At 37.8% G+C, this 21,199-nt stretch overlaps 1 protein-coding gene across 37 annotated transcripts in view; it reads left to right on the top strand.

Annotated features, from left to right (window-relative positions):
• The window catches only part of ctnnd2b (catenin (cadherin-associated protein), delta 2b), a 140,489-nt gene that overhangs the window by 77,967 nt on the left and 41,323 nt on the right, over positions 1-21,199 (top strand). For 7 of the 37 annotated variants that reach the window (NM_001365616.1, XM_087239532.1, XM_087239530.1 and 4 more), the window contains 4 exon segments: positions 1,420-1,960; positions 2,110-2,253; positions 4,512-4,761; positions 9,184-9,240. In NM_001365616.1, the coding sequence (NP_001352545.1) occupies positions 1,420-1,960; positions 2,110-2,253; positions 4,512-4,761; positions 9,184-9,240 (992 nt within the window). 37 annotated transcript variants of the gene reach the window in all.

The raw sequence follows: 21,199 nt of genomic DNA, 5'->3' as shown, positions 1-21,199 counted from the left end.
AGTTTTCAGTTCACTTTATCTTCGTTTGGAAGAAACCCCCCTCCTCCCCTATTCTCCTCCTTTACCTGCAATTGGGCGGCACGGCGGTCCAGTGGTTAGCACTGTGAACCACACAGCAAGAATACTGCCGGTCCTAGTTCGATAGGACCGGTGAGTGTTTCTGTGGGGAGTTTGTATGTCCTTCCCGTGTCCGCGTGGGTTTTCCCCGGGTTCTCCGGTTTCCTCCCACCATCCAAAGACATTCAACATACTTAACAATCAAGCTTGTCTAATTCCTTACGTTCCCTTAGCTACAGCGGCAGGGGAGTTCTGAGATCCACCGAGCTCAGGCTCCCTTCTTGCTCTGCCAACGGGAGGAAGCCCCGGGCTCGAGGAGCCCTTGAGCTCGGGGCTCTCTCCCGGGACAGCATGCCAAATAAGCTTTGTAAATCATCAGCTAAGTGTGAACTCTTGAAACTGTAAAAATACTTTGGAAACAAATGACACCTAAGGGAGATAACTTTAATGCTTTTTTTGAAAAAATCATTCTAAGTTTAAATCTTAGAATGTTCTAAATTAATAGGGCATGATGAAGATATGTAGGAATAGAACACAGTCAGGAATGTTTCTAATTACAGCTCCAGAGGATGTAGTTGCCAGCATACAAGCTTGCGACGCAGGTTGGAATGTTTGTTGGAACAACGGATTGGGAAATGCCAAATCAACAAACTATGTTTGTAACAACATTACTTGCAACCTTAGTTGGCTAACAATGTTTTTGGTAACGCACCCCTGCCTAGTTAGCCTAATTAGTTAAGCCTTTACATGTCACATTAAGCTGTACAGAAGGGTCTTGAAAAATATCAAGTAAAATATTATTTACTGTCATTATGGCAAAGATAAAGTAAATCAGCTATCAGAGTTAATAAAACTATTATGTTAAGTAATGTGTTAAACAAATGTGTTTTAACTCTGTTAAAAAGACATTGGGAAAAAACAAACACAATTCAGGGGGTTTAATAATTCTGACTTCAACTGTGTATGACAGTATTAAGCCACTTAAGTGATGTCACTAGATGCTAATGTAATTAGGTGAAGGCACTAGCTACTGTAACAACCTTAAAAATAAAAATCAGCACATTTTCACCTGTCAAAAGTTATCTTATGTAGTCAGAAATTTAAGCATGGAAGACGATACAGTGTTGTGGCATCTTTGATCTATGACGATTTGTTGAGCGTTCCAAGAAGGCAGAAGCTACGATGTGTCCCCACACCTAAAAGTGTCTACCAAATGTAAATAAAAGTGACGCAATAGTTTAGCGAATTCACCCCCCCCCCTTCCCCAATTCCCCTTAAAAATATGATGTGGGTCTCCATCACTTAGCTCAAAGCTGGTAGAGTGAGTGAAATGCTAGCTCTTTACGTGTCACTTACCTCCAGGTGACGTCTAATCGTGTTGCCCAGCTGGCTGCCAGAGAGACAGCCGCCCGGGCCCATTCTCGAGACTCCTATGCCCAGAGTCATGGCAGTGCATTCCACATGCCTGACGATCAGCCAACAGTCCCTGTAAACTATTCCTGCGCCACTCTACCAGCTCAGCGAGTGAGCTCTCCCTTTTCCATGCAGGCTTTGGGCTCCCCCTCCAAACTGCAGAGGCTGGGCTCAGCCTCTGACATGCCCAGCTATGCCACTCTGGCGCGGGTGTCGTCGCCCAAGCAGTCCCCCAGCCGGCTGGCCAAATCCTACAGCACGAGCTCTCCCATCAACATGGCGGCGGGAGGAGGGTCGTCTTCTTCACCACTACACATGGCCGGAGCGGGCAATGTCTCCAACTCGTCTCCGCTGCACCAGCTCAGTGCCGCCGTAGGAAGCTACGCCACTCTGTCACCCACCAAGCGTATGCTGCACACCACCGACCAGTACAAGATCTCTCATGATTTGTACGCCAACGCCACACTTCAGAGACCGGGCAGTCTAGCAGGTCAGTACGCCTTCAAAAACACATAAGCACTGGTCATTTTCACACATCGTGCTTGTTTGATATCATCAGAATCCAACACTGTTGTTTTTAAGTGTATTTGTAGCACTTTTGTTCTGGTTAATGGTGCTTGCAAATTCTCAACGATACAGGTTCCAGGGGTTCGTACAGCAGTCAGCACAGTCACCTGGGCTCCGAGCTCAGACCCCTGCAGTCTCCCGAGCACCATATCGACCCCATTTATGAGGACAGAGTCTATCAGAAAGCCCCCCTGAGGAACTTCAACCAAGCCCAGGGTAAGACTGCAGACATCACGTTCTCTAAAAATGGTGAAGGGAAAAACTAAATCTTCTCATCTGGAACATCGTGGCTCAGGTGTGCTTAAGAAGTAAAAGGGTTGTTTCAGCTTTCTTTTGGTTCAAAATAGAAATGTTTTCCCAAGTGCCCAATTAATAGCAGTGAGCTACCAAACACCACTATAACTGGATGAGATTGTATTAGGTTTTGCTTGTTATGCACTAAGGTCAGTTTACTTCAGTTTACTTTTTTAGCGGTGAATGTAATACATCATTACAATTACTCATGGTGCTTTATGGCATGTCTAGACATGTGTTTTTCTCCCAAAAATGTCTGCAGATTTACAAAAACACATGTAAGATGACTAATTTTAATTACACTTGTTACAGACTAATGGTTGTGCATTTCTGCTTGTACAATAATTTAAGCTAAATAAATTACAAAAACGTTATTGAGTCAATTGAAAAAGGAAAATATTTTGTGAAAAGAGGTAATAGTAGTGGGGTTCAATGAAATTTTGGGCCCCAGCATTTTTGTTATGTTTTTTCAAATGTACATATTTTGTATTTTGTTCAAAGTTGGCGGTACATTCCGCTGGGGCGGAATAATAAAGGTACTAAGTTGAAAAGAAAATAAACGAATGAATAAATGTATTTTGTTCACATTTTGTTGTTTAGCAGTGAATTTAATACGTCATTACAAATTACTCATGGGGCTTTATGGCATGTCTAGACATGTGTTTTGCTCCCAAAAATGTTTTTCGATCGACAAAAACACATTAGAGGACTATTTTTGACTATACTTGTTACAGACTAATAGTTGTGCATTTCAGCTTATACAGTTGTAACTAATATGCTTTGTTTTAAAGCTAATTAAATGACAAAACTAATTGGTTCAATTGTGTTCAATTGAAAAGGAAAATATTTTTTGAAAAGAAGCAGTAGTAGTGGGGTCCAATGTTTTTTTTTTTTTGCCCCAGCATTTTTCAAATGATCTTCTTTTGTAGTCTGCTGTAGAAAAAAAAGGTCATATAGATTTGAAATGACACTAGTAAGTGATTGTAAAAAATATATATTTTTTAAATGTAATGTTTCGCGTTTCAGATATAAGCAGGAATTATATATTCTGTATTATATAAAGAATATATGATATTTAATTGCCAATTGTATTTTTGCAGAAATGTTGGAATCACAGGATCCTGTGGAATACATGATCCTGATTGGTTGTTGAACATTTTAAGGATTGAAATGAAACTATTTTTAGGAAAACAGAAGGGCTGGGCAATTATTCATTCATTCATTTTCTTGTCGGCTTAGTCCCTTTATTAATCCGGGGTCGCCACAGTGGAATGAACCACCAAATTATCCAGACCATTTTTACACAGCGGATGCCCTTCCAGCCGCAACCCATCTCTGGGAAACATCCACACACACATTCACAAACACACTCATGTGGAGTCATGTGATCTCACTCTGTTAAAGCTACTTTATACTTCTGTGTCAAATGCATGGGTATACCCGTGCACCTTTTAAAAAATGTTACTACACGTCACAAGTTTTCAATACATTGATGATGATTGGATTCTGTGCCAGACACAACATATTTTCCATTACATTAAAATGATTATTTACATATAAATATTTGTTTACAGAAGATTCAAGAAATGCACTGTTTAAAATCTTATTTACATCATATACAATAGTTATATAATAGAAATTCTATGAAATTCGACTATGCCTTTGCCATTTAAATAAACTTAAATGCTGACCTAGTCCTAAAAATGGAAATTTATAAAATAAGGTTGCTGTTCTATTTGTAATACTATGTAAAGAGAAACCAGTCTAGGTTAAATACAAAAAGCAAATGTTCATGCTGACTTTAAAGCAGGGAATGTTTCCAGCCCGGCTCTGAGCTCCAGTCAGCTGGAAAAGTCTGCCGTCAGGATGAACAGCCCTCAGTGCTGCTTTCTGGGTAGTAATTCAAATCTGAACAAAAGCAGGCTAGAGAGGAAAAAACTGCTTTGCATTGACACTCAGACAAGCTAATAAAGCACCTACTGAAGAACTATCATTATGGGTCATTTAGTTATTTTTGATGATTTAACATAATGTCTGTTCTGTTTTGCTTCTCCTGTCCTCCTTCTCCTCTCTCATGATCGTAAAACATGTTTCACCTTCTGCTGCACCCAAAGATCCAATGAACCAGTTTTGTGACCAGGTCCTGAACTTTCTGCTCTGTCCCTACTCTCCTGTTATAGCCCCTTCCTCTCCTGGTGTTGACTCCATACCCTTACAGCGCACGGGAAGCCAAAACGCCACTGGGACATTCCCTCGCGCTGGTTACGCCACTGGCCCGGGCGCTTCCACCGCCGACTACGCCAACCCGTACCGCACACTGCAGTTCTGCCCCTCTACAGACTCGCCCTACAGCAAATCAGGACCCGCTCTGCCCCCAGAGGCCACGCTAGTCAGGTCGCCCTCTGTGGACAGCATCCAGAAGGACCCCAGGTGAGTCCTCACACTGTCTTGAAGCATCTTGAAAAAAAAAACTCACTCACTTAGTGGGACTTAGAGACACTCACATGCTGTGTGATTAACACATCAGATAGTTCTTCACACGCACAAGATGTCTGTTGGGGAGAATGTGGGGAAGATGTGTCACTTTTTTTTCTTGCGAAAAAAGAAATGAAAAGTAATACATATACCAGTTTTGCAGGCAGCAAATGCTTTATTTGTGCATAAACTGAAAAAAAACAAGCTATTTTCCAAGGCCTATAATGGTTTATAATGTTTAATATAATGACTTAAAACTATTTTATTAACATTATTTATTTATTTGTTTGTTTGTTTATTAAGCCAACATAATTCATTTAAAAGCATCTTACAAATTTTACCCAACAGTTTTGATGTCATTTAAACTTTTGGGGTCAGTATTTTTCACAATTGACTTAATGTGAAATGTTATTACAATTAAAAATAAAAGTTTATAACATATAGCACACACACACATACACACACACACACACACACTTCTAGTTGACTTCTAGACACTCACTTGACTTCTAGTTGATCATATGGTATCAGAAGTGGCTTATATGAAAGGCAAAGGCCTCTAAATTACACTTATTTTACCAAAATAAAACATGATCATGCCTTGATTTTAAATTATTTATTAGAACAGTAAGGTCTGACTTTACTTAGATAAAAGTATTATCACTTAATAGAAATAATGTACAGTGCAGAATATAAATTCATGGCGTAGTGGAAAAAGAATTAATATTGTGTATGGCTCTTATGAGCTTGAACGACTGCATCCATACATCTCTGCAATGACTCAAATAATTTAATTTAATTTAATTTATTTTTAAGTCATCTGGAATGGCAAAGAAAGCGTTCTTGCAGGACTCATAGAGTTCATCAAGATTCTTTGGATTCATCTTCAATGCCTCGGTTATCTTACCCTATAGACATGCACAATAATGTTCATGTCTGTTGACTGGGCTGGCCAATCCTGGAGCACCTTAACCTTCTTTGCTCTCAGATCTTTCACATCCCCCCATACTGAATGTAACATCACACCATGATTTTGACCTACACCAAACTTGCTGTGAGAATTTTGGGTCCATGCGGGTTCCAATAGGTCTTCTGCAGTATTTGTGATGATCGGAGTGCAGTTCAACAGATGATCATCTGAAAAATCTACCTTCTGCCACTTTTCCATATGATCAACTAGAAGTCAAGTTATTATCTTTTGCTCTTACAACTGGGATCGATGACAAGACTTTTGTCAGGTTGTGTGTCTGAATTTTAAAATCGGAATTTTAAGAAACAAGAACCATATCTTATTATTTATTGAGGTTGATAAGTTAAAAAACAGCATATATTCAAAACAGAGATATTTTGTTTATTTTAAACATCTTTTAAATCTCTTAATTGTTGGCATTTTTGCAAAAAAATAAAAATAAAATAAAAAATAAAAAGATCTTACTAAACTCAAACTTTTGCACAGATGTATATATAATTAATCTTTTTCCAAAGAAATGTTATGCTTTTATACAGTTAAAATTCACCCATATGAAACAAAAATCATAATATTAGTGAAGATCATGAAACACTACTATTTGTGCATTTCTCTACTCTCATATTGGTCTTTTTTCAATATGTGGTCTAATTAAAAACAACATTGCTTAATTAAGAGTTTGACACATCTTACTCTGCTCTCCCCAACAACATGAATCAAACTTCACATGACTTCACTACCTGCAGTTCCTTTGGTTGCCTGTGTACACTTACAAAAGGCCAGATCACAAAAACATATCACACATTTCCACAATAGTATTATTACAGAAATAATAGGGCATGAGGTAATTCGTTCCACCTTTTCACTCTCTTTATATTGATATTAAGCATATTTTTGGTTTTATCGTGTGACATTAATTTGATGTGCTGAGAGACCATTGATGATCATCTCCTGTGAATTAAAGTACTGTAGAACTTTCTCTTTTTTGTTTGTTTGCTTGCTTTTTCTGCTGATTTGACTTGTTTTTGTTTTTTTAGTTGATTTCTAATCATCCCTTTTGTTGACCCCTCATGCTTTTGTTTCTCTTCCATGTCTTTTCACTGCTAGTGGTTATGGTGGAGATGGTATGACGTGTGATGCATTGCATTTACTGGCTGCAAAAAGATGCACAGATATGCACAGACAATTTCATACTTTTTCAGAACATTTCTTTGGTTCACTAATAGCGTTTGGTATATTAAAGGGTGGGTCTGGCAACCACACCGAACACACTATAGCACAACAATTGCAGAAAATAAAATTGTTGTAAACTAAAATGCCATTTTAAAAAGCATGTTTGGCTAAATATTGGATATAAAAAAGACACAACAAATTATAACTTATTGTACCACTTATGAGGAACCAGGAACATCTAGATCAGAGGTTTTCAAACTTTTTGTATGATGCTAAGTACTATAAAATTTTGATAAACAGGGTTTTTGCAGGGTCTAAATTTTTTAATGTCTTAAATCTCAAAAATATAAATTTTAGGCCAATAAAAAGTCTTAAATTTAATGTCACATTGTATTGTAGGACTTAAATCTTTTTTTAAGCAGTTCTTTATTTTCCTTTGTTCATGTATTTCTACCCAATCTGGCCAACATCCATCAAATCACCAACAATCTATCTCAATAAATTTTTTAACTTTTAATTAATAGTCATTTTTAACTTTATTTAGCATAATGGTTTAATTATTTTCCTTACAATAACACTTGTTTACAACTGATCCATGTATTTACTGCTGAGGACACCTGGACAGATTCTAATGCATACATTTAGTTTATTATAGTTTTTAAAACTTCTAAAACATTTGTTCATTTTTTTATTTTAAAGAAAATTTATGTTAGAAATAAAGTGTGTAGATACAAATAGAGTTTGCTTGTTTTTACACAATATTTAAAAATATTTTGTTAAAAAATATTTAAAATTTATTTTTTTAATTATTGTATTATACATGTATTAAATTATAATATATATTTTTTGATAGGGCAAATAAACTTTTTTTTCCATCTGGGCCATTTGATGAATTGCTTAGCATTTAGCCCTTTATGAGTCTAAAATTCCATTCATAATTGTCTTAATGTCTTAAAAAGTCTTAAATTTTTCTCGGTGAAACCTGCAGAAATCCTGGATCAAGGAGTCAATAAAGTATAAAACACTTGTGTAAATGTACACAATGTTTTGGTAGGCATTTTTCAGTTCAGTATGCAAATATACTGAGCAAATACATCATTCCACAAATTTTTTTTGTAACTCTTCTTTTTATATATCATAATTTTAAGTAACTAGCAATGAAATACTGTACATTCAATCCAATAAATATCAGACGTTTTTAGTTTGCATTCTGCCAATTGTATTAAGAACATTATAAAATGAATGCTGTTTTGATAAATAAACACTGAAGATCTCAAAATCAGTGTTAACCATGTGAAGATCTTTATTTAACAGCCTGTTAACAATGTCTTATGTTATTACATTTACTTCAGAAAAGCCATTCAGTGTATACAGCTTACAACAGAGACAATAACTATTGTAACGAGCATTTTTCTAAATAGTTGCACTAATTTGATCTTTATATAATTTGTATATACTGTTACAGTAGCATCAGCATAAGAACCAGTTTTTACTGTGATTTTACACGAGTATTATACTATTACACAGGAAACAGGTTTCCAAATTTAAATAATAATGTTTGTATATTCTCTTTATTATAAAAACCAAAGCTAATTTTTTGATAGTATTTAATTTTCTGTTGACCTGGCAGCACTGTTCTCTACAAGTAATATTAAACCTGGCGAATAACATTTATTATAAGTATACAGTGCTCAGCATATATGAATATGTTGAAATGTATACGTTAAATGCTTTTTCAAACAGTAAATATTGTCCCACAGCAATTTTACTTAGTATCTTGTTTAATATCAGATTCCATTATTGTTATTTATTGTGTCAAATATTTATTTAATACACTACGTAACTTACGTTTGAAAACTCTTGATCTGGATTATCTGTTGTTTTTTCTTCCTAAAGGTAGAGTACAGATGATGTCTTAACATATATATCAGTACTTAAACATAAACTTGAAATGTGAAAACTGATTTCACTTACAAATCATATATTGCAGTTTATAAGTTCATAATATAGATAGCTCTATAGAGAGTTCTTTTCCATCATGTGAGACCCCTCTTTAATAAAAACCAGCTACAAATCAACTTTATAGTGCATGTGGGAAGTCAAATGCAAGTGTGTAATATGTTTATGCAGCAGAAAGAAGACAGCTAAACACAGTAAATACATTATTTTTTTTTAAATGTCAAATCCCTTTGTACTAGACACCTACCCTGTCTCTCTCTCTGCCTGTCTCTTGATAGGTACGACCCTGAATTCCTTGTCTGGAATCAAAATCAAGCCGAGCAAAGAATGACAAAGTAATCCAACATTTATTTACATTTCTACTCCTCATCTACAAAAGCACTGTTCTCCTCTCTACTCAACATCATATGCTAGGGCAGCATGACTGTGTTGAGACCAGCTTTGCTTTACACAATTTGTCAGAATATGCTTTTTTTGAGATTTCTACAGTGTGTTTACAAGAAAAGACCTAGGTATCATCTACAGAAAGTACATTGGTCGGTATTATTAAAATGGAGAGAAATTAGAAATTAATCATAGTAAAGCACAAGTTCAGATCTCTTTTTAACAAGAAGTGATATATCATAGGTAATCAGAGTCGCTCATTGCTGCAAAGCATCACATTGTGTGTGTGATTGTGTGCGTGTGTCTCCTGTTGTGTTGTCATTCATTGTTTCGTTATCATTTTAAGTTAAAGCATGCTTATTATCCTTTTTTTATTACTTTTATTTAACACCATTGTCCTTCTTTCAATGCAAGCAACAGCCATGATTGTGTCGTTGTGTACCACATTTTGCATAATTTAGTCACTGTACTGGCAACAAAATAAACACTAACACTGAGTTCAGGTTGCCAGTTAGATTTTTTCAGTCAAAATCGTTTACAGTTATGGTTACTGCGATAAAACTGTGATAAATGTGGTTTTGGACACATTTAAAAGAAATAATACCCACTGACTGGGTAAAGATAGATAGATAGATAGATAGATAGATAGATAGATAGATAGATAGATAGATAGATAGATAGATAGATAGATAGATAGATAGATAGATAGATAGATAGATAGATAGATAGATAGATAGATAGATAGATAGATAGATAGATAGATAAAGGGATGGATGGATGGATGGATGGATGGATGGATGGATGGATGGACAGATGGACAGACGAGTGGTTGTATGGATGCATAGATAGATGGATGGATGGATGGATGGATGGATAAGGGGATGGAAGGATGGATGGATGGAAGGATAGATAGATAGATAGATAGATAGATAGATAGATAGATAGATAGATAGATAGATAGATAGATAGATAGATAGATAGATAGATAGATAGATAGATAGATAGATAGATAGATAGATAGATAGATAATGGATGGATGGATGGATGGATGGATGGATGGATGGATGGATATATGAATGCGTGGTTGGATGGATGGATGGATGGATAGATGGACGGACAGACGGATGGGTGGATGAATGGATAGATATATGGATGGATTGATAAGGGGATGGATTGATGGATGGATGGATGGATGGATGGATAGATGGATGGACAGATATATAAATAAAGAGACAGACAGACAGACAGACTTTACCCACAGTCATAAATTATATATAATCTGTGATTCCAATTAACTATTTTGTTTTCAGAATGACTCCAGTAATATAAGATATGAGGATTTGTGTTAGAAATCTGTGGAAATTACTTTGTTGAGAAATGTCAGAAGCATTTGTTTTTTCAGGCATGTGGAGGCATTAATATAGTCTAATGCTGAGCAGCGCAGTGTTGATTCTGTGATCCGTGCTCTGAGTGGGCGACAGGAGATGAAGTGGTCACTGAACGTGACAGAGACATTTTCTGACCTCTCTCACTGCAGACAGTTCAAGCTGCCTCTCAGGACCATTCAAGCATGTGTGAGCTGAATCCAAAACACTGATGTCCACTATTTCCTAAATAGGGGGTCAACAGGGGGTCACACATTCACACCCTGTTAGAACTTACCGCTCCTGGCAGCACAAATCATATTTATGTGACCGTTAGCAGCTCTCTGAGTTCCCACTTCCTCTTACAGCTGTCAAAAGTGTGTATTAGAGGTTTGTTCTACTGTAGGGCAAACCTGTCAGTATTTGCCACCTTTAATCTCAAACCGACTGAGGTTATTTGCTCCAGACAACATGATTTACTGAAATAGATTGTGTTGTTTTGGTCCTGGAACAACATAACCTGACCTAAACCTGCCCGAAATCAGAGGCAAATAATATATTACAACAAATGTTGTTTACCCACCATGCCTTTCAGTGGTTGACGGGATGTTCTGGATGACTAAATATGGGTTTTAATCTCTCAATCATTTACTCACAATTGTAGTGACTAGTTGACAGGAGTCACACTGGTGTGATCTGCTGCTGTAGCTCATTTTCTTCAAGGTTGAATCTGTTGTGTGTTCAGAGATCTTGGTTGTAACGAGTGGTTATTTGACTTTCTATGTCAATTCTATAAGTTTAAATCAGTCAGCTCATTCTCTGCTGAAATGTGTCATCGACAAGGCATTCTGGCATACTGAACTTCCCCTCACTTGATGTTTTCGATAAGTTTACTTGAAGGGGGTGTTCATAAGACGGTCAAGTGACTTTTATAATCATGACATGAGTAGCATCAGAAATGTGAACAAGATTTTATGCATGCTTTTAAACAACTGTCATTCAGTCAGTAATGTCATTTCAAATGCAAAGATGACATTGTTTGAGATGTCTTTGTCTTAAAACTTGACATTACCAAGACAACATAGCTTTTCATAAATCTGTCATTAATATTGTCTTGAGGCCCTCATAAATCAATAAAAATGAATATTTTGACAAAAACGAAAGAATTAAAATTTATTTGTTGTTAAAAAGTGTCAAAACTGTCAAATATTTTTATAATTATAATTGTGATAAACTGTGATATTTAATTACATTTAATGACATGTTAATGAGGCAGCACAGTGGCACAATTGCAAGAAGGTTGCTGAATTGAAAAAGTATTATAGGTAAAATGGGTAAGCTAAATTGTCCATAGTTTATGAGTGTGTATGGATGTTTCCCAGTGATGGGTTGCAGCTGGAAGTGTATCTGCAGCGTAAAACAAATGCTGGATAATTTGGTGGTTCATTCCGCTGTGGCGACCTCAGATTAATAAAGAGACTAAGCAGAAAAGAAAAGAAATGAATGAATGACATGTTAATGATGACAAGTTAAATTTGTGCCACTGTAGTCGATGATGATAATGTTATCAAATTCATGACAATTATAATGGCCTTGTGACAATAATGTTTATGACAAGTTATGTCTTGTTTATGATAAGATATGGTGTATTTGGTAATGTCAAGATGTCACAGCACAGTAATCTCAAACAATGTCACTTACAGATTTAAAATTACACTGAGTGAATGGTGCAGTTTTCATAAGCATCCATAAAATCTCATTCATATTCATGATGTGTCATCTCATGATTTTAAAGGTTTCATGACAGTCCTTTGAACACTTGAAGTAAAGTGTTACTATGCTTTGTCTTTTTTTTGACCTGTTCTAGTTTTGCCCAGTAGACCAGCTTTTGTTCACCTGGGATCAACAACCCATGTCTCATTCAAACTCACTTAAATCACCGTTCTTCCCCGTTCTGATGCTCAGCTTGAACTTCAGCAGTTGGTCTTGACCACATCTACATACTGACATCTGATTGGCTGATTAGATATTTTATAGTTAATTTGATATACCTAATAAAGTTAATTGTAGATTAAGGGACTTGTATATTAAAGGGTGGAGTTGGTTTTGACCATCAGTGATTAATTGGATCATTGTATCAGTTGTTTGTCAATTGCTGGTCAGAATAGTAGATAATCCCACCCTGAGCTCATGCCATAGGTCAAGGGATCATTGCTGTGTTTAAAATGGCCACTGTAAAGATTCTGACCGCATTTCCTCTGAATGCCCAACATATCCTTCAAAACCCCTTTTAAATGCTTTAGATATCACCCCACATATACTTCAAATGTATAAATGAAAACTTTAAAAACGTTCTTAAAAGATAAAAGAAAGTCTTAGAGGTTTGAAACACCATGAAGTTGAATTAATAATGTTATAGATTGACTATCTTTTTTAGGTGGGATAGATAAAAGGGCATTTCAGCATCGCTTTTATCCATAAGCTAACAGTTCTTGTCTAATCTATTTTGTATGCGCACCGTCTTTGATTGAGCTGTCACATGTTGTTGTTCCAGTACTCATTTTCTTTCAGACAAAGGCACGCACCAGAATGGAAGTGCATGAAGTGCATGTTTCATGTACGTGAAGCTTATTCAGCATTCTGCTCGTGTTTGAATAGAAAAGCCAGGGAGCAAGCTGAGAGGACAGAGGAGCTCTATGCTCATTAGAGTGTTTGTTTTAACAGTGTGCACGCTTCAGCGGCTAAGCCACAAGCTAGAGCTGCAGCGATTACATGGGCTGGTGGCTGGTCTTATTTACTCTGTTCAGCATGTGTAAGTTCTTCATTCATCTGCCTGTAATGCCAGAAGCTAGTTGTATGACATACAAACAGGTCTGCAGAGTGACAGTTATTAAGGGGCTGCTCACACTTTAAACATGTGGCACTTAGCAAGACATTAAAGACATTTATTCTTCAGTATATGTTTTGCATTTGTACCATTCTTTACTATAACTGCATTATAATGTTGTTTTGCAAACATTTACTTGTTTAACTTTGAGTATTGATTCAGATATTTCAATTAAATGTTGAATATACATATCACCATCAACTCTAATGAAGGAAAACGATTAAATTAGTACACTAAATCTGTGTAGTTATAGTATTTTGAGATGTGGCTCATATTAGCTTCACATCAATAAGTTGACGTTTATGTTTTCTGATGAGCGCTGTTGTGTGTCTATATTAAATGTACCTCAGCTTCATCCCTTCCAAAATATCAACCCATTAGCTCGTAATAATCATGCTCAGCCAGGCATCCTGAATGCATAATTTATGATGCTTTTATTTGGCTGTTTTTTCATGCCACGCAACAGCCGGTGGTCCACGAGGGGCTTATCCTCTTCTTCCTCTGGCCCCGTGGGTTATTTTGGCTGTTGAGCTGTAACATGAAGCTGGGATTTGTGGTGTTAATTTTTCTGCTTTGGGGATGAAAGATAGGCTCACCTGACTGAACCAGAACAAAAGCCCAAACAAAGACCTGCCACAAACAGGGGAGTTTGTCTCAATCCAGTGAGTGCTCAAATGTTACATCACTCTGCTGAAGGATTTTCAGCCTGCACACCTAGCAAACCTTTTATAAATCCATAGACAACAAGACCCATTTCTTTCTCTCTGTAGCTTTGTCCCAAAACCTATGAGCAGCCTCTCCCACAGGAGACTCCATTGATTTCAATAGAGTGCTGCAGGGATGACATCATTTTGGAGACCAACCCAGAGGTTAGCATCACCCTACTCCCCTTAGCAAAAAGCCAATAATTTTGTTTTATTGGCTTTCGTGTTATTGCAGGAAATAAGCTCTATGACCAAGAACAGATTGATTTGTTCTTTGTCACCACAAACAAGCTTCCGATAACTCTTTCAATCTGTATTTTAATGGGACCTTTTATGGAAAATTCATCTTTACATGGTGTTCGAACACTGATGTGTGCCTACAGTTATCAGTTTACCACCAATGCAGATTAAATGCTGGTTCAAAGCCAGAGCCTACAGTAGTTTTAAATGGCTGGCCTAGAAGTAAGAACCCCTTGTGTCAGGGGCTAAGGCCAGGGTTACCATGATCAACAAGATGAAAAAAAACTCTTTTAAGGCTCCAATTTTGAAATAACAGCATAACACAACAGTAAACACATACAAACACATTTTTAGCATTTGTAATCTCCATCTATGCAGTTATGCAACAAAGGGAGGGCTACATATTTGAGAACTGGTAAATATGTGCATGGGTTACATATGGTTGCATTTCATTATTAAAACGAACAATGCAGGCAGTATGATAACGCCGACAACATATGTTTCTTTCTGCACTACCACTAACCAATTACCAACGTATGGATATGACCAGTTTGATCAGTAGCTCGCCACAAATGGCGTTGGACTTGGGATGGGGAGCAGATTGGACCAGGTTTCAAGTCCAGTGAAGGACCAAAAACCAAAATAAAGTAAAACCAAAAAAAAAGCAGTGTGAATTGTGGTAAAAGCATGTAACTGCAAAGGCTTTTCACTTGTAAACTGCTTTCACTTCTGTAGATCGATTGTTTTGTTCCGAAACAGGGATTAAAATTGTTATAGTGTTGCACTTTGTTCTTGGTGCGGTTTGCTTTCACATTGCAAAGTTTCTAAATGGACCAAAATAGCTAAAACAAGTCATGTGCGAGTAAACTCTCCTCACATTGAGTTCCACGGTTTATTTTTTAGAGTCCCGCTCAGCTGTCATACAACCTTATTTTAATTTATGATGATAAGCAATCAGACAATAAGCTGCGCTTCAATTTTGAATTGCGACAGCCACAGACGTCTTCCCCAATCAGACGTAAGACTTTCTCATAAATAGCCATTTGCTAGAATTATGCATTATAGGCTTTACGTTATACAGAGAAATAACACATAAACCGAGACTGCAGTTTGGTCAATTTTCCTAATGGATAAACTGCTTTTGTAAATAGTTCAGCATGCTTTCACTTTCGTATTCGGCCATTTACCAGTAGGAAAGACATCCTGTCCTACTCATGATTCTCTCTTCACATAGGCATATATGCCAATTACATATCCATGATATTTACCTGGTTTGTCAGTTCATTGGATCGACATGCTTTCTCACTACAGTCGATCCGCTACAGGGTTCGTTTCAATTAAGCCGAGACCTCCTTGTTCAGGTAACCTCGGACTCATTGTTTTGGCGTGGATCCGAGCGCAATTGCTGGATTCACATATGCCAAACGAACCACGCTACCTAGGGAAACACGCTAGGTTCCGAAACAAACGTCTAGGTCAGGGGTCTCAAACTCGCGGGCCATTTGCGGCCCTCAGTGCAATATTTTGTGGCCCGCGCCGACCGCTGTACACTGACAGAATCAGCGGAGCGGGGAGAGAGAGCGCTCCCCGATCCGCTGATTCTATCCGTACACAGCGGTCACTGGCATTCCCCGCCCGCCGTGTAAACAAAGGGGCGGGGATGCCGGTGACGTCATCACGCACCCCGCCCCGTTGTTAGACGCTGTGACAGGCGGGAAGTGTTAACTCGCGCCGGCCAGAACCAAGGTAAGCTGTTCCCGCCCCTGCCAGCCACTTAGCTACCTATCTGCAGCCTGCCACCTACCTAGCTACAGCCTGCATCTTATATTATAGGTAGATACAGACTGGTACAGACTGATGTGACTGGAGTGGGGTGGGGGTGTTTTATTTATACATATATACACCTTTTTTTAGGTGAGGTGAGAGAATGGAAGTTTTGAGTGAGTTCCCCCAAGCCATACTGAGGGTCTCAACTGCTTCCGCTCTAAAGCCAAATGTGGTTCAGATTTGTGAGAAGAAGCTCTGTCAAGTCTCTGGCAGCAAGGCGTAGGCAAAAGATGCCATGTTCAGAAGAACTGTTCTTAATCTTCACTCAATGTACTATTAATGTTCAGGACACTTCATGTTCAGAAGAAATAATTAAAACTGTTAATAATGACATTTGAGGACTTTTTTTTGTGAAATCCCTTATGCGGCCCAGCCTCACCCAGACTTTGCCTCCTGCGGCCCCCAGGTAAATTGAGTTTGAGACCCCTGGTCTAGGTACTGTATGAAAGCACCCCTAGTTTGCATTTGAAATTGAGTGGGTTACTTGATAGTAAGTTCATATACACATAACAGGCTGACTGGCTTCTCTCAGGGATTTGCACGAGAAAGACGTTGAGATTGGCAGAAATGTACACAGCAGGCTCTGGTAGATAGACAAAAAAATGGCATATATAAGAAAACGTGCCCTAGTTACGTATTTGAGTACACCACAGCCTCTAGTGAATTTGTGCAGCCAAGGGTACATACAGTATTTCCCAGTTCTCAAATATGCAGCACTGGGGACGTATTTCCAATAAGCCTGTATTGAAATTATGATGTGGTGCACAAACACACTGTACTTTATACGCTGGGTTTGGATGCCAATGTAGGCTCACTAACCCATTAACATTAATAACAATGCAGTGTTGATGACATGTTCGTTCCTTTCCAGATTTGCATGGTTGGGAAAGAGGAGACTTATTGAGTGATGTTGCAGTTATTAGCTTGACAGAAGAGCCAGTTTTAAACTGGCAATAGCACTACTCTGAGCTACAGTATCACCCAGTTCCCACTAGTGGAAAAGGTGTATGGGTAAATAAACATATCTAAACAACCAAATCTAAATAGGTTTATTAAAAATGTGACTTATAATCCAGCTGTTTGCGTTCATGGACTTAACCCACTGCTGACAGCTGGCTTTTTCTGTGTCTCATCTATTTTCTTCCTCTATGTTAAGCTGCTTTAACAATCTACACTGTAAAAAGTGCTATAGAAATAAAGATGAGCTGAGGAATTGTGCACTTCAGATGTGTGCATTTAGAAAATAGTTTGTCAGAAGTGGCAAGGCTTTGAGATAGATGCAGATAATGCACTTTCATGATGATAAAGAACTGCAATGTCCTGTGACTGCGACAGGCATGACAAAACCAAGCAAATATTTTTTCTTGAGAGTGTCAGAGATGCAGGATGTACAGTCTCTGCTTTCTTCTGCCAAAAGGGCTAGAGCAACATCTTATTTGCAATTAATGAGACACACCAAAAACAGTGTGTGTGTGCTCAAAGTGTGTATGTGCTATCCACTCAAGAATGAGCACTTACAGCATGGTAGAATAAATGATCTCTGAGGTGTTTTTAGCAGAAATTTCACAGACACATTCTAGGGACACTTCTAACTTAAATTACATCTTATATAAAGGAGCATAATTGGTTCCCTTAAAAATCTCCTAGTTGGAAAGTTTGCAAGAATGTGAGTATAAACACAACTCTGTAAGTAGACTACCTAGCAAGTTTTCCTGTTCATCTTAATTACATTGAAGCAGATCATGGAACCACTGGGTTGCAGCTGGAAGGGCATCCACTGTGTAAAACATTTGCTGGATAAGCTGGCGGTTCATTCCGCTGTGGCAAACCCAATAAATAAAGGGACTGAGCCGAAGGAAATTAATGAATGAATAAATTATCATGGAACTGATTAACTGATCTGTACCATCTGTTGATCTATAAAAACACAAAAAATATTTTAAGTTTGTATGCCTCTATTATGGTTTTTAAAATATTGCCTTTCACATCATGTGTTATGTTATCATTTTGTTCTGTCATTGACCTTAAGAAGCAAGTTGTTAACAATAAGCTTTTATTATAGCACAGCTTTTGCACTTTCATGAAACCATCTCGTTATAGTCCCTGGATTAAAAAAAAAAAATGTTTTATGTGAGTACTTCCTAGCTATGATCGGTCACTCGGCACTCAACTAAACTCTGGCATATTCAGTGGTGCCCTATCTAAATGCGTTGTATTCATAAGCTCAACAGAAATGTGTGTGTGTGTTTTGCTATTTTTTTTTAATTCAAAGATAAAGTAATTACATGGCAATAACAGCTCATAATGTACTACAAAGTAGTCACTACAAAGTAAAAACATACCACTAAGGGTCTACTCAGACTAGGTACAGTTGCCTTGTCCCACCTTCCCTCTCCCCCGACGGCCTGCACTCACTGCGTTTTGCCTTCCGAACCTGAGCACACTTACGTCATCGATGATGCGACAGTTCAGTTCAACAGGAAGAGAGTCGCTCTTGCTCAGCACAGTGGACATTGCTTTATTTCTATCTTTTTACTTTTGACACTAATAATATATCATAATGGTCATCAAGGGGTTTGTGTCTTTAATAAATTACAACAGTTTCCGTTCATTTAAAAGGAAGAATGATTAATAAATGCATATGAAACAGCCCCTTAAAAGTGACATATTCAGTTTCGGGCTTAGATGTGCTTTGCACTCACCCCCTAAGGGCGCACTCACACATTGCTATCCAAATCCGTTCCAGGCGCATTTTAGTTTGCTGACCCAGGCCTGGTTGTAAAAGGTGTGCGAGAGCACGGTTTGGTTGGGCAAAGTACACCTGAGCCCGAAACTGAAGATGCGACGTCACTTTTTAGGCACTGTTTCATATGGATTTATTAATCATTCTTACTTTTCAATGAAAGCAAACCCCTCGCTGCACATAAGCTGTACCTTCAGCAAACCTCCTAATATGTGCAGCATGAGGACTTTATGATAATTTATGAGCATCAAAAAATGTGGTTCTGTTCAGCAAAATATTTGACTGTGCATCACTGCATCCCGAACTACTAAAACAATACAACTAAAGCAATCTCCGATGTGCTGAGTGAGAGTGCTTCTTTTCCTGTCAAACTGAATAGTCGCATCATCGATTATCCCCTGCTGTGGACATTGCTTTACTAATATCGTTTTACTTTTGTCGCTTATAAATTATTATAATAGTCGTTGAGATGTTTGCGTCTTTAATAAACTACAACAGTTTGTGTACATTGAAAACTAAAAATGATCAATAAATCCATTTATGTGGATGTGTTTGTGGATCTGTGGATCCAAAATGTGGATCTGTTTGGCAAAGTATTTGATTGCGCGTCACTGCATCCCAAACGACAAAACGATATAACTAAAGCAATTTCCACTGTGCTGAGCTAGAGCGCTTCTCTTCTATTTAACTGAATAGTCACACCATCGATGATGTAAGCGTGTTTAGGTTCGGAAGACAAAACGAAGTGTGAGTGCAGGCCGTCGGGGGACAATCACGCTTCAGCACAGTTCTTGGCAACTGTACAAAGTGTGAGTACACCCTAAGAAACATAATGCTCAATTTATGGTTGTCATTGAGATTTAGGTTGATAAACTAGTTCTTTCAATGCATTTTATTTGGACTTGATATTAATATGATAAAATCAATACCATTGTTACTGTCCTACAGTATGTACAAATTGATGAAGCTTTTGGAGATAAAATTCAGACCATTTTATTTCTAAAAAGTACTGAAATAAAATAATCAAAACAGATTGGGCCATCTGGCCAAAGCAGACTACCCTCACAGAAAGAACAAATCTTCAAAAAGAGTCATGTGAAATCTATATTATGTAAAAAGTTAAATATTTTTTACCTTGAATGCATGTAGAACTATTGTAGGAAACCAACAAAATAGCTGAACATCTGAAAAAGCATAATAGAGGCACTTATTCCTTAGTATTCTCATTCATTAGAAAAAAAAAAACATAACATATATCACATTCTAAAAAAAATACTTCGCAGACTTCAAGCTAATTAGAATTTATTAACCATCATTTTGGACATATTTTACTGAGGAATGCTCTTTGCTTGAAAGAATTGCTTCTTTTTATTTGGTCAGTTTGAGCATAAGATATAATTAAGTTTCAGTCTATGTGCAGCTTAAAAAATGTACTTTAAAATGCTGCATATGTTAGCAGCTCAAAAGGTATTGGAACAGAGCCTCTCTCTCATGTTTCTGACAGCTAGAATGAAGGTCAACGCTTAGTTTAATAGTGCTAATAAGGGGGTGGATCTTGCAGGTGAAGGTTAAGGGACGAATGGTTTATTAGTAGACCAGCCATCCATCCAAAGCATCTCTCTATATCAGACCATGAAGGGTGAAATCACAAGTCTGAGCGCATACACAACCAAAGAGCTCTCTGTTCTCTGTAGCGTGAATGAGTCATTTCCCAGCCAAATCCTTCTCCGGCTTTGGCAAGGAATGACTTTTTTTTTGTAGGCCTGGGTTCTGAGCAGACGTTTGATTATTCATGTTTGGTGATTAATGGTAGGTTCATCGGCCTGTCACAGGGATTGGAGCTGTGCTGTAGGGGGTGTGGCCTCAGCCGGGCATTAATTGTGGTAATGGCGAGGTTAAGGATTTGGCTGCCAGTGACAGACCTGACAGAGAGGAGCGAGTGTCACCAGGCTCCAGCAGCTTGCACTCTGCATATGTGTGTGTTCCCTGTAGGACTGGCCTGCTGGGAATGATTCAGCGCTAAGGTTTAATGATGCGAATGAGGACGAGCTGGGTGCCATTACTATTCTGACTTTAATCATAAATGATATCGGCAGTTTCTAGAGCAGCAAATATCTCATAAATCTGCGTGCCCTACACGTTTAG

This window comes from Danio rerio, chromosome 2 (genome assembly GCF_052040795.2).
Source record: "Danio rerio strain M-AB ecotype USA chromosome 2, GRCz13ab, whole genome shotgun sequence".
NCBI lineage: Eukaryota > Metazoa > Chordata > Actinopteri > Cypriniformes > Danionidae > Danio > Danio rerio.
Note: the sequence above shows the minus strand (reverse complement) of the source record. Positions and strands in the feature narration are given on the sequence as shown.